A 14,883-nucleotide genomic window follows, 5' to 3' on the forward strand; every position below is an offset into this window, starting at 1 on the left:
ACCAGCTGCCTTGGGCTGAGCTGATGTAGGGCTCTGATAGAACTACTTATCTTGTTCTTGCTATCTCTTACGTACAGTGTGTGGTTCCATTGATGGCTATGTTTTTATGCTCAGTCTGTTCTAAATGAACTACCAGCATATTTAGATGGTCATGAGTTGCCTTTAACTATTCCTTTCTAGATAATCCTGCTGCCTGGGCAGTGCTAATGGCAGCCTGTCATGCTGAAAACACCGTTGCCTGCTTAAAGAACACTCAGCCAAAGCGAACAGATTTAGAGATGACACTTTTATCTACAGTTTCAGCCAAAAGTAAGCTATACAAGTTTTCTAGTTTAAAAAATAAAATAAAATTGAAATGCTCTAAGTTTGCAATATTCTTCTGAATTTCAGAAACTTGCAAATAAGCTGGGAATTGCTCAGTAGTGGTTTGAGCTGTTACTGTGTTTTATCACATAAAAATGCTATATCATAATGCACCATTAGGGTTAATTACTTAACTGCAGCTTGATTTCCCCTCCAAAGCCCCAAATGTTTTTTTTAAAATAGTACTTCTCAACTCTGATGCCTAAATGGATGGATGGATGTATTACATCACAGGATCAGTGCTTACAAAGAAAGGCTGAAGTACTCTTGAGTTCTGTAACTTTGCCAGTAGAGGGATAACCTCAGCCTTAGTCTTGCTCAGCATGCATAGTGTTTTGAAAACCGGAATTAAAATTCCGTGTTTGATTGTTCTCAAACCATTAACTCAAATGGTGTATTTTTTTCCCCTCTTCTTGCTTTTAATTTTACCATCTCTTAATGTTCCTACAAATGAAGGAAGCCATGTCGGGTTAATAGTCCTAAAACTTCTCCCCTACCAGATCTAGACCATGTGACATGGTACGGCACTACAGCATATATGGGAATCTGATTGTTTTATGTGTTTTGCAGCTGGAGAAAATAACCTTCCACATAATTACATCCAGACTGTTGAAGACTGGTGTCTGTGTCAAGCTATTACCAGTTTAGAGGAGACTGGTAAACTCTCAGAAGCTGAAGCTCTTTGTACCAAGGTACGATGGCATCATACTGGCAGATTGTGGTAGAATTGTATGATGATTTGTGTGCATTTTACAAAAAAGTTATCTTTGAATTAGGAACCATCTGTTCCGTCAGAGCTACAAGATGGAATAGCTGTTGCTGTTATCTCCCCTCCCTAAGATACTTTCTCTGTTTGCAACGCCAAAACCATTTTAATAGTTGAAAGAAGTAGTGTATGACATGACAGAGCTAAGTCTGCCTTTCCTGCCTTTATTCATTAACCTAGTGTTAAGCAAAACATTACAGAAATTCAAGGCAAGAAGTCCAGGTAGGAGACTTGCAGGGGACTTTAATGTCTGTTGCTGTGTTGTATTGGTACTCCATTGCAGAGTCACAAGTGGATGCTAGAAGTTTAATAGTAAAAAGAAAAGTCTTGAGGCAACAGAGTTGGGGACGAGGACTGGGGTGTTAACAAACCTCAAGCGTGTGTTTCATGAACAGAAGACTTGGCAAAAGATAAGCAAAAAACCAATTGGACTCAGCAGCACACATCTCTGACTTTCATTAAGGAAAATTACTAATCCCATGCAAATGTGCTCCTTGCTTATGGCATTTTTGTATTAACAGGGAAGGGAGTTTAAAAAAACAACAACAACAAAAACAACCAAAAACCCAAATCCCAACAGATTCTGTGGATTCTGTGAACATGCTGATTTTTTGAGAGGAAGTACTTTCTTGTCTCTCTGCTTTGTGAGGAGGTGTTTCCCTTTTCTGGCCAGCATGTCTACTGAACTGTCTTACATTAACAAGGATCAGAGGTTTCTAGACATACAAGGTGGTATCTGGGCGTGGGAGAAGGTTATGGTGGTTTTGTTTAGGTTTTGTTAGTTAAATAGCTTGGGAAGAGGACAGTCAGTGCCTGCAATTTGTGAAGAAACAAAAGTAACTTTCTGGTACCACAAACTGTCATTGACAGTTTTGGACCCCAGGATTCTCAGAAAGCAATCTAAGTGGGGATGATGACTCAGGCACTGCAGTCATTCAATTTGAGACAGGCAATGTGATTCCACACTTGTTAAAGGGGGAAAATTGCAGCAGGTGCTAGCAGCTTCTATTGTGTTTCAGAAACTCTCTGCACATACATTGTGCTTCAAAACAGCAGCTTGTTAAGGTCTCACAGACAATACATTTTGTTTTTTAAAAAGAATGGGTGAAAAGCACAAGTGTTGTTTCTTAGAACAGATCTGGTATGAGTTATAAATCTTTTAAGTATTGTGATTTGAACAGGTAAAATAACACATAATATGACTTGCAGACGCTTCATATGCTTCACCTGAGATGGATAAAGCAACAGACAGCTAGTTTTCTGTCTTTGCTTCTTTGCATGAGTTTGTTCCAAAAAACACTCTACAGGTATCTGCTGTTCTTGAACAGGAAATGTTTACTAAAGTGCTTCTGTTCCACTAAGAGTAGAGCACCTTAGCTGGGAGAACTGAAATTGCTTGCAACGTACTCAAGGTCTCTTTTAGCCACAGGACAGATTTTTGCCTCTGTTAGCCCAAAACTTGTAAAGATTGTGAAGCCAAAGGAGAACTAGAGGTCTTCCACTTACCTGTCTGTCTTTCAGAAACCTCTAAGGGTAGGACAGATACAAAATTTAGGATGACTTCAAATGTATTTTGAAGACAGAAAAAATGTTGTCTATTTTCACGTGTGAATTCCTGGACACTCCTTTGTGCAGAGTATGAGGACAATGCCATGTTGTAAACATTCTGAGAATCTTTCAATGCTTTTTCTGTAAGGACTAAAATGGAAAAATCAAAGTATCTTCTGATATTTGGAAATGATAATTCTGGTATCATGTTGAGCCTTGTTTTGGTTTTAGGGTTTAAAACGCTGTCCTGAGCACCCAGCTCTGTTTTTGCTTTTGCGACAAGTTCAGTGTAAGCAGCTGTTGCAGTCTCACAAGGAACTTCCAGAAAACATCCTGGAGGAGCTTCACAAGACAGTCATGAGCAGTTCAACTTCAGTTGCAGCCTGGCAGGTAAGTGTGGGTCCTCTCCCTGACTTTGGTGTGCTGCTCTTGGCAGAGGATGCACTCTAGGCAGGTGAGATCTTGTTTTGCTGTTTGCTCATACTTGTCCACTGACAGAAAAAAACAGCTTATATTCAGTTATTGTAACGTTATGTTAATTTTCTTTAATAGTTGAAACAATAAGGACTGTTAGTAAGATCAAGCAGGCATGGAGGGAGACAATTAAAAGCTTGACCTAAACCCCTGGTACATGTGTCTTTAGGGACCTGTGATTTGGCATGTGAGCAGAAACCAGTGAAATACTTCATAACCCATAAGAATAGGAGGAAGTAAACGTTTTCCTAATGTAGTAATACACAATTCTTTATTCAGGACATGAAAACCTGAGTAAGTCTCTTTCTCTGTAATCTCCTGACATCAGGTGTCACCTTTCTTTTGAGTAATTTGAGTCTGCAGGGAAGAGAAATCACTCCCAGTAAGAGTGTTCACTCACTCCCTTCCATGGCATTGCAAGAGATCATTTTTAGCTAATATGGAGGTGCTATAACTCTCTTCATCTGCTGCTTCTGTGAGACAATCTGAGAAGTCTGTCTCACACATGCCAAGAGATCTTTCTGGTGATGCAGCGTATATATTTAATTATTTCCTAACTGTTGCTGATGGTTACAGTTACTATCTTCCTTTACCAATGTTAGCTGCATGTTGTTTAGAAAAATTCTGTGAACTTTTAGAGTCCTTTATGTAGTTGCAGGATTTATGGTGCTCCTTCTGCCTGTCACACAAATGAAGTCCTGTTTGTGGTAAGATTCACTAAAGTAGATTGCAGTCTTAGAAAATCAATGCAAGGCTGCTGCAGAGATCATCATCTCACTTGTTACAAGGTAGATCCTCTTCCTTTCTGGAACATATGAGCATCATTTGTGGAGCAGTTCTTTTTTTGACACAAGACCCATTAGACTTCATCTTTCTGATCTGCAGAACTCATTCAGATTGGATTTGCAAAATATGGGGGCATGCAAGACATGATCGTATCCACTATTTTAGTAATATATTTTGAAAATGTAATTAGGGCTTATATATGTTCTTCAAGTATCCCTTGCATAGCCAAGAATCATCTTGCTTACGAGCAGGGAGAAGTGAACTGCAAGTGTGTGTGGTTTGTGGGAGGAGAGTGTTGTTTTGTTTTGTTTTTTTTAATCTAGGCCAAAGATAAGATACCTCTGAGGAAGATCTTTTCAGTCTTCAGTTAAAGAAGATACTTCTCAGGGCTTGGATAGCATTCTGAAAAAGCCTGGCTGCTACAGCTGTTCCTAATGGATAGATGTTTTCTGGCTCTAGACTTCCTAAGAGTTTGATAAATGTTTTGCCTTACTCAGAAGTATCCATCATGATGCCTTCATTTTACTAAGTTATAGGGGCCTTTAACTTTGCTTTTAGCTTAAGTTTTTAGCTGTTGTCTAAATGGTTGTTTTGCAAGATTTAGAAGTACTGCTCAACCACTGCTCTGATGGCTGTTCTACTTTTTGTGCTCTGACTTACCAGGAAAATAGAGAAAACCTGATTTGGCAGAGCTGCCATTGTGCCTTTGCATGAGGGTTCTCTTCTTCTCATCTTGAGTGCTAAATGTCTTCAGCTGCAAAGAACTGAGGTCAAGGAAAGCTTTTTCCCCTGCACATCAGTCAGTTTTTTACTTTACAAAGCAATCCTGCAGTCCTCAACAGCAAGGATGCACAATCTCTCTAGTGCTAATAAATACTTTCTAGTGTGTCTCCTCTTAACGATAAATAACTTCTATGCATCAGAAAGGGTCAAGAATTTTGCCCTTTCTTACACCAGGCAGCCTTTAACTAGCAAAAATCTAAGGAACTTTGCTTAAAAGCAAGGGAATTGTTTTTTTTTTTACTAAGAAGTGCTTTGTTTGCAAAGCTTTGATCTAGCAAAGAGTATTTCTAAATGTGGCTTATGCATTTTGATGCATATCGTGTACGTGTCAGAGATTTTCCAACTTGTGGCTGTGTATGCTTCAAAAAATGTGACATGACTACAGACTTAAAGAGGGAGGAGTTAGAATCCTTTGCTGTCTTTTCATGACCAAATCCAGGACATCTTGTGCTGGTGGAGCAGGCAGCAGGAGCATGAAACTTTGCACAGATCTGTGTTAGCCCCATCTAGCTCTTCCAGCATGACCCTGCTGGGTCAGCAGCTCTGTAGCCCAACTCATATCTGAGCTCAGGCTTACATTGTAATGTCTGTCATGTTCCTGGCACTACTCAGATGGTCTTGAAAAACCTTTGTTCCAGAGTAGGAATTATCTTTTAATCTCTACACAACTTTTAGAGACAAATGAGGCACCACGCAATGCTCCTGTAGTCTGAAGGATGACTTTCATAAAGACCATCGTGTTATTTGTTCACTTGTGAGCAATCTCCAGATTAAGACAAATTTTGAGTTGACAAAAGTTGTTTGTGGGTGGTCAAGGGAACTCTGAAATAAATTACTGTGGTGAGGTGTACTGCCAGCTCTGCAGCAGACTACATTTTCCTGCAGGGTGGTGCGCAGTGTGTTGTTGGAATGAGGGCTGGGTGGGTGGTGGTGTTTTAGCTAATAGCATGCTGTGGTACTCTCATAAATTGAACTAAATGATATTACCTAATGGATGGGTGTTTTGGTGGCTCCATAACTGATTTTGTTGGATGTTTATTTTCAGTGGCTGGCAAAAGTGTATCAGTCTCAAAGAATGATGGTTGGAGCAGAGATGTGTTACAGAAAGAGTCTGCAGTTGGCGTCACAGCAGGGCAGCTGGAATGAGAAGTTATCCAGTCTCCTTGGGCTAGCTATGCTCGCACTGGAAGTCTGCAGGGTAGGATAATCAAACTTACATAACTGCATGATTTAACAGGAGTTCATGGGATGTAAGGCTTCTGCAGTCTTTAAATGAAGCCCCTGTTTAAATGATTTTGCATTTTATGAATGACAACCAGAGAATTAAATGAGACTACGCAGGGCAGTGGACTGGTTTTAGAATGTCTCATGTACAAGTGGTTGCTGTGAAATAATCACGTAGAACCACTGTGTACATAAAGAGGCTAACTTGTTCAATAAGGCTTACTTCTCTAATAACAGATTCAGTTTGATTACCCAAACTGATGTACCCTTCAAGTCTTAGTCCTCTTGTTCAGGCAGCTGCCTTAATAAAAATGTTTTCCTGCACTGGTGCCTGGAGGTTTCAGTCAAGTTTCAAGTAACTTTATGTTGTATGGTCATTTCTAGAAATGGTGCCTTCCCTTGAAGTATAAAGACAATCTAAGGGAAGTTTACCTTGTTGTATAAAGAAAATTACTCCTTGCACTGAGGGGCAGGTGAACATAAATTCTTGGCAAGTCTCTATTCTCTTCAGGCATTGTCACTCTAGAGGCTTGAAGTGCACTACCAGACTTCTTTAAAGCCGGGTGTAAAAGGTAGATATTGCTGTGATCTTGGCTAGTGCTTTTTCCTGTATTTTAGCAGATGATTGAGCTAACAGCCATAATCAAAATCAGGCAAAGGAACTCCATATATCCTGATTCCTTATATAAGAAAAGGCAGTCAGTTTTACCAAGGATAAAGCTACAAAGCAGTTGCTCCTGGTGGGAAAAGAGAATCCGCCTCAGTGTAGACAAGTTTGTTTCTCACAAGCCTTATGCTTCAAAAGGTAGAATTTGTCAAATGACAAGGATTTTTCCTTCCATGATTCCTCTGTCCATTTTCTAATGGTCTGCTCCCTGTTTCCTATAGCTCCTAAATGTCCCCACAGGTCGCAAGGTTAATTAATACTACTTTTTCAAATGCTGGCCTGAATTGCCTGAGAATGTACAAGACTTTGTTTAAAAATGTAATTAGTATGAATTTGATTATCTCATCTCTACTTTTTGCATGGGCAGAGCAGCTGATCAGTGGATTTTTGTTCGACCTTTCTAATCTGCACTGGCTTAATGAAATGTGCAAAAACCTGATGAAAACCTTGCTCAGATCCAAGAAAGCTTTGTGCTTGAAAATTGCTTGTCTCCCAATTATCTGTCCAAATGAAAATTTGCACCCTTCAAGTACAGTAATTGGAATGCTCTCCAGACACAATGGGGATAATAAGACTTTTCTTAAGCCAAAAGATCCAGCATTTTGCTCAGTAGTTGCTCTATTAGGCAATTACCATCCTGGGGTTGTTTTTTACTTCTGGTGAAATATGATGTCACTTCTGGCGATAAATTCTGCATTCTAGAATAGTCTGGTACATGGGATGAAAATTTACAAGCTGAAGAGCAAACAAGAGTTTGTGATTAAAACAAGCATTACTAAAACATGTATGGAAAAAATAAAAAGATTCTTTGCATAAATGAGCAAGTGGGATGCTGGCAAGGCTGGTCCTAGAATATTTAACATGACCTTTCAAGGGTGTTCTAACCACTGCTGGTTTGGTTTGGTTTTTTTTTTAAAGAAATCTCTTTCTAACCTGCCAAATACTTTCTATAACTCAAAACAACTTGAATTAAACCTGCTCTTTAGGGAGCTGCAAACAAAAACTGATTCCCACTGTACACAACAATAAAGAGGGAGTTTTTAATTGATTTTTTTGTTGTTGTTTTTATGATAGGCTAATATCTCAAATGAGCACTGGCCATCCTTGGTTCGGGAGGCAACAACTGAAGCTTTGAAACTTTCTCCTTGCCCCCTGGCAGCTCTCCTACAAGCACTGCTACAGTATAATCGCAAAATGGGAGCAAGGTATGCATGATCTGTTAAGTTTAAATGGAATACACTGTCTAAAAGTACAAGCGGTCATTATCCCCAAGAACTAAAAGAAAATTGAAAACAGGAATTAATTCTTGAAGTAGTATGGCAGTTAAAAGGGTGATGGGGAAGGGGTTAGTAGTGTGAGGAGCAGGAAGCAGCAGAATCTTCCTTCTTTTCTCAAAAGCCATGTATGACCTTCACACCAAGAGAAAAACAGCTGTAAGACAACTTTTATTTCAGTAGCATGTTACCTAAATAAATTAATCAGGAAGACTCTACATTGTCAAAGATCTTGTTAAATAGCATGATGGAAACAGATATCACTACCCTGTCGACTGCTGGCATTTATTTTGATCCTAAACTGGGCTCACAGCCAAAGTTCGTGTTCATTCCCGAACAAGTGGGTGCTCATTGTGGCTTTCTGAGGAAGGGGAGGAAGATTTGGGGGAGGGAGGATTGGAAACCTCCTACTTTGTGAGTTTCTTTATTAAGTCTGGTCTGTCTCTTACGATATTTTTGTTTAAGCTATGGAAAATTGGAATATTCTTGATGGTTTTGTTCAATAATTTCAGCTAGTTTTGCAGATAATTCTAACAAACTGGCTTATTTTCTCTGTGGGCTTTTAAAGTGATAGGCAGCCTAGTGTGGTTGTGATGGTTGCTGATTATAACAAAATTGGGCTGAAAACTTATTTAATCAGTTAAAATCAATCTTATTACAATTTCAGATATTAACTTATGTGAACTGTAAGGTATATCACAAGATCAAATTGATCTGCCTAGGTGTTTCAAAATCCTGAAAGAAGAAATTAATCTTAAGTGCAAATGGCAAACAAAAACCAGATGTAACCTCTCAACAGTCTGTTAAATCACAGCGCACTAGAAAATTACATTGGTTATAAAGGACAGAATTCTTGAAACGAGCCAAAGCTGATGGAGCACCAGTGAATGAATATGACATCCCTAAACTTAATTGACAGTTTTTACCATGTTTCTAATCAGATGGTGAATTTGAAAATATCTTGATGAGGTGCAAGCTGGTGGTGTTGGAAGGTAGTACCAACCAAAGAGAGTTTTAGGCTTTGTGTAGTACTCTGTTCCAATTTCCTTCTCTTCTGCAATTTTACAGGAACTGCAGTACCTTTTGTGAGTGCCTGGATTAAATATATTTGTGTATAATATTCTATTGGGATTATTGATATTTATTATAGTACCTGCTTCTCTCAGATGCACTGTCTTCCAAAAGATTTGTTGCATAGCTCTTAAACAGGAGAATACCTGCTGTACTTGTTCAGCAGATCGCATACTGAAATCGGAGATTGTGCTGAGTTCACAGACAGCATGATGTTTATCATGTTCTTGTAGCGGTCGTAAAACCTGCTATGTTGATCTAATTTGGGTTACTTGCTAGTTAAAGCACCAAGTTGAGTGTAATATATTTAAGCATAACAATGGTTGCAGTATTCCTTAGCATTCTAGATGCAACTACATAGGAAACAAAGGTATCTACAAATCTGCTCCCTCACTTCCTTGGGTGGTGTGGAAATAAGGACTTTCCCTTTTATTACTCCTGATCATTGTTGCTTGCTCTGGGATCCTGGTATGTTATGTGCAATTTAGTCAGGTGCATTTGATTTGCATTATGTTTTGGTTATGTTTCCAGGGAGACCCGTCGATTGTTGGAAAGAGTGGTTTATCAACCAGGGAATCCAGAAACCATAGTGTCAGTGGCTCGCTGGTACCTCCTGCAGCATCTGTATGCCAAAGATGATTATGAATTAATAGATGTAAGACACTCCATTTTATACAGAAATTCAATTTATTTACATTGAATATTATGCTTGCGACTTGTAAGTGGGGTAGAGGGAGGCTAGGGAGGTGCTGGCCTGGCTGCTCTAGAGGTTGCAATGTTTAAGGATTCTATACTGACAAAATACACCTCAGTTTTCGACAGTGCATCCATTTCTTTCAAAGTCTTCACTCCTCCATGCAAAAATAATGAAAAACAAACACTAAACTCGCTATTTGATCCAAACTGACCAGAATTCTACTAGTGACTCTTAAGTAGACATGAGGGCCATTTTATCAGAATTTTTCCAGAACATACTAATGCACTAAAAATGTCAATTTCCTCTAGGCTGGCTGGAACAGCACAGTATCCTTGACCCAAAAGATCTGAACAGTGGAGTACCTAAGACTGTTATTTTATCTGGAATGGTACATTTTTTTCCAGTACATAGTAAAGAGTACATCAGTCTCTGACAGTACTTTACAAATGGATTTGGTCAAGCTCACAAATCCACGTGGCTCTTTCATGTGATGCAAAGGGGGGCAGTTCATTTTAGCTTGTAACTGGAATCACTTTGTTACCCAGACTCTGAACACGCTCTCCTAATAATCTCCTCACTGCTGCCACTGGCACCTCGAGCTTTATTGCCCAGATTTAACAGCTGTTCCCTGGTGAAAATTTGAATCCATAACAAAGTACTTTTGGAAGTACAACGCATCCGGTAGGCTCAGCGCTGATAAAAATCCATGCGTAGACACACAGGTTCATAAAAAAGCTAGAATTAATGAGTTTGGAGGATCCTGGTGTGATCTCATTGCACTCACTTCTGCAGATTTATCTGTACTCCCTACCAATGAGTGCAATAACAATAATGGCTAGAGTAAAGATTTGCTTGATTCTACTTAACGTTTTTCCTTTTTTAATATGGATAATACGATTGGATTACAAGAGAAGTGCCAGAAGCTTATGAATATCTGTGAACGCTAGGCTGTCACAGGAGTTTTTTTAGCTACTAGAAAAGCCGTAAATAGGAGGTGTGGAAAATGAATCAAGGGAGAGTGAATGTGAACAGGGGAGACAAAAAGATACCTTTGCACTTTTGTTTAAGTAGCTGCAGTGAATGCTCCTGTTTGGCAAATTTAGATTTATACAGATGTACTAGCAGGAGGCGAGTGTGTGTCAGCAGGTATATTGGTCTCATCTAGCTCTGCTTGTTTCATTGCCAGCGGGTGACTGACTTGTCAAACTCTGTCTCAGCCTTAAGTAATAAATGATGCCGTTGTAGAGCACTGCAAGTGACTACAGGTTTAGCAAGTTAATACAGGGTAGGGGGCTTTAAGTGCCTGATGTTTTAAGCAAGCTGATGTGTAATGTGGAATATATACTATCTGGGTTTATGGGTTACCTAATCTTTTAGGGAAACTGCATAGCAGAAACTAAAATGTGTTTGAGATTGCCAGTAAAATACTAACAGTAAAGTACTAAATTCTCAGGTTTTCATTATTTGTTTTTCTCTGCAGGTGCTTATAGAAAATGCCAAAGCTAATGGAGATGTTAGAGCTCTGGAACTAAATGAGAAATTGTCAGCAAGTGCCTAGTATTGACTATCTCAAGTGAAAAACCTTCTATTCATGCAATTTAATCAGTCCATATTCCAGAAGCATATGTGGTTTGGGCTTTTTTCTTACTTTGTGTCTGGTTTTGGGTTTTTTTTGTTTTGTTTTGCTTTTCTTGTTGCATCAACTGCAACTTTGTATTTAGTTTTACTTTTTCTTGAACAAAAGTAGGTTATATTCTTATTGACATGGGTACCATCATAAAATACACTTTATTTGAAAGGAAAACCCTGAATTTTGCTTTTGTTTTCTTCCTCACTGAAACTTCAGCGCTATTCACAACGGAGAGTACTTGTCTGTATTTCCCCCTTGGCCACAGACAGAAATACAATATTAACTGCACTGGCAGTGATGCAAGGTTTTCCTGACACACAGTCTTATAGGAGCAAACTTTTCTTCTCTCCCAGATATTGTAAGACACTTAGAGATTTAAAATGCCTATATTCCTCTGATATACTTTGTTTTGCAGTTGAGACCCAAATCCACTTAAGAGCTTCATGTGTGATGTCAGTTTATACTTTTTTAAATACTTTTTTTTTAGGTAATCTTAGTTACAGCAGTGTATCCTCTTGACTGCAGGCTTCAGTAAACATTCCCATCAATAAAAGTTTGTGATTGTCAGGGGCAGGGTCATATTTATAAATGTGTGTAACAGGCTCTATTTATGTCTTGGTTATTCTGCTGCTGACTGTTTAATTGGGTGAATCATGACAGTGGTTCTTAAGACGCGATGTTATTTTGCCTTTATGTACATGAAAATAAAAAAATTAAAGCAATGATTCTAATCTGTTAATGTTGCCATTAGGACTTTCAAGCTGTCGACAAGAGTCACGATAGCTGTCCATTTCCTGGTTTAAAGTTTCCTAAAATTACTGTCTGTCCATGAAAGCCTTGTGATGGCTTGTTCAGTCCCATATTACAGAGAGGAAAGGGCATTTCCAAGGCGTGCGGTGGGATTTCAGAACCAGTTGTTCTGACCGGGCTTAAAGAAAGCAGGATGCTGAGCTGGATGCGTGGGAGGCACATCTCTGCGACCAGCCGTGCGTGGTGATCTCTGGGAAGCAGGCGAGAGCTGCGAGCGTGCCGCTGTCCTTTTAAAGAGGAAAACGAAGCTCGGTAGGCTGGGGTTTCTACTCTGTGGAGGTGAGTAGAAACCTCTCTGAATGGCAAGAATCCCTCCTTGTCTCCCACACTTTTCGTTCTTCCACCCATCTCAATGCAAAATACCTTCCTTTAAAAGATTTTTTTTTTTTTTTCTGGTAAATTTAGATCGATTGTGGTTCCCTTCACAGCCTGCTGTCACATAATCTTGAACTATCAGTAACTGCAAATATTAAAACGGAATGTCGCAAAAGCCAGACTCGTGACTCTCAAGACAAGCTGTGACTTTTTTTAGCTTGCTGCTATTAAAAGCCTGGAAAAGTTCTTACAGCCTATAGTTCGTATCTCTGGCGTATGGTCTATGATATTTGTGCCTCCCACTCTGGTGGTGGGAGAGCCATCATCGCCAGCCTGACGACAGCACAGTAAGTGGCTGCCTGCTCTTGTTAATGCATTAGGCAGAAATGCTGCTACGTGAGCATTAGGCTATACTTTGTTCAGCTCTAAACCTTAAATACCTTCTAACACCTAGGAGAACAAATAACAACAGGCCAGAGAGACCAGCTAAGTAACCATCAACTGCGAATAGTCTGTATTGGGAAAAGAAACAACAGTACAGTGTTTTTTCTGGAACCATGAAGTTACTTTTACTGTGATCAGTGATGAATTCCATGAACAAGATAACTATACAGCCCAAAGCTGTATTACATGCCCTGTAGGGAAAAAAAAACAAACTACATATCTCTACCACCTACTCAGTGAAAAGTGCTCAAGGAATCTTTAAATTTAAGGCTCTGTGAAATGCAACAATATGAGGTAAAAATCTTGCTCTCCTCATTTTTAACAATGTATAGCCTCTACAAAATCAGCACTTGTAAAAGTGTCTGCTGTAACACTGAAAAAACTTGCAAATTCCTGCAGGTTGAGACAGCCCTGTATTTTACACTATTGTAGAGCTCAGCTTTAGAATGCAAAGTACTGTGCAAAGGCTCGTAAGCATCACTGAGTCGGGAAACAGAGGTTTATGGATTTCACTGCCTGGGAAGTTGTATGTTCAGCTGCTATTACTGTAAAGGAGAAAAAAACATTCCCCAACTGTAATTTGTTTTATTTTGTTGGCTTATGCTGAAGGCAGAATGCAATGAGATCTAATGAATTTCAAGCTAGAACTTTTTACTACTTCAGATATGAAGGATTTTATGTGCTTCTTACATTTCCTTTTAAAGAAACTTGAGACAATAGCTTGCTTCCGATAATTTTATTTGTTTATTTGGGTCATGCATGTTGATCTCATTCTTTGCATTTTGCAAAAATTGCTGGACTGGATTTCTACTCAACTTCTGAGCTTCTCTCAAAATGGTATCACAAAGTACAGTGGTACAGTATTGATAGTCTTCCTAACTGTAGAGTTTAATGAAACATAGATGTATACTTCTTTCTCCCCCATACTTTTGTTTGATACATTTTGTATTGGAAAAATAAATTCATAGATATAAAACCCTTGAGAACTTTTAATGCTGCACAAATGCACCTTTGTGAGGAAAAGTACATCCCTAATCCTGCAGCCCAGTTGAATATCGTCCTGGATGTCTAGAATTTAGCTTTCCTTCTCTCCCAGTTAATGTGTTTTCTACTGGTTTAAATGAACAGCTGACAGCTAAATAACTTTTAAATTTAGTGTTCTCAGGGGAAAGCGGGATCACTTCGCATTTGGTCGCAGTGTGGAGTGATAAATACTGAGAGAAGTCCTTTACACAGTGAAGTCACTCAAACAATAGCAATGTTCCAAGTATATATTCATGTGTGATCTGAATTTATAATTAAGCCCTCAAAACCTTCTGCTATAGTCACACAAATCAGCGCTTAGATGAAGCAACAGTTGGTTGTGCCATACTGGCATGTGAAAGGATGGATATAGAGATGGATAGGAAATGTGCAGCAATACTTACACCCTTCTCTGTTCCAGGGTGAGACTCTGAAGGTTGTCCTGGCTTTTTTTTTTTTTTTTAAATACCATTTTCTTTTAGAAACTCATTCATCTACAACCTTGTATTTCAGCTTTTTGCTGTTCTTCAGTATACCAAGAACTGCAGCACCCAGGGTTGTCACTGGGGAGGCAGATACACCAAGCCGTACTAACCGCTGCTTCTCCGGCAGCCAAGCACACAGGCAAAAAAAACCCAAGAATGCCTAGAAGGAGCTAGAGAAGGACACTTTGGGAGGCTGCCCTCAACCCAAAACGTCTTGCTGTGACTGCGATCGTGGGCTTTAAGTCTACAGTGAGGGCAGAGTCTGTGGAACGGACAGAGCGTGCAGTGAGACCAAAACACAGATTCAGAGTAGCTCAGAAACTGCCGCACGTTACTGCGATTCCTGCTGCTTGTAGGAAACGTGCAAAGACAGGCTGGACCTGAAAGCTGGTGTGAGGCTGGGAGTCTTTCCCGTGGAGTTTGGCTCTGGCCGCAAACAAAATGCAAAAGGCTGTCTGCGACTTTGGTGGCTGTTTGTTGTATTTTAAAAGATGCGAGTGATTCCCGGGACTTTTTACTCACT

At 39.4% G+C, this 14,883-nt stretch overlaps 1 protein-coding gene across 5 annotated transcripts in view; it reads left to right on the forward strand.

Moving 5' to 3' along the window:
* Nucleotides 1-12,008, forward strand: part of SKIC3 (SKI3 subunit of superkiller complex) — a 48,663-nt gene extending 36,655 nt beyond the window's left edge. For 4 of the 5 annotated variants that reach the window (XM_075740910.1, XM_075740909.1, XM_075740911.1 and 1 more), the window contains 7 exons: nt 181-309; nt 934-1,055; nt 2,909-3,067; nt 5,766-5,918; nt 7,686-7,816; nt 9,488-9,611; nt 11,134-12,008. In XM_075740910.1, coding sequence (XP_075597025.1) covers nt 181-309; nt 934-1,055; nt 2,909-3,067; nt 5,766-5,918; nt 7,686-7,816; nt 9,488-9,611; nt 11,134-11,211 — 896 coding nt within the window. In that variant the 3' untranslated portion in view covers nt 11,212-12,008. Of the gene's footprint in view, nt 1-180; nt 310-933; nt 1,056-2,908; nt 3,068-4,260; nt 4,377-5,765; nt 5,919-7,685; nt 7,817-9,487; nt 9,612-11,133 lie in introns of those variants that run through there. The other variant, XM_075740913.1, reaches the window with a different exon arrangement.
* The last annotated feature ends 2,875 nt before the right edge of the window (nt 12,009-14,883 follow it).

The sequence above is a fragment of the Balearica regulorum genome, chromosome Z, assembly GCF_011004875.1.
Source record: "Balearica regulorum gibbericeps isolate bBalReg1 chromosome Z, bBalReg1.pri, whole genome shotgun sequence".
NCBI classification, from domain to species: domain Eukaryota; kingdom Metazoa; phylum Chordata; class Aves; order Gruiformes; family Gruidae; genus Balearica; species Balearica regulorum.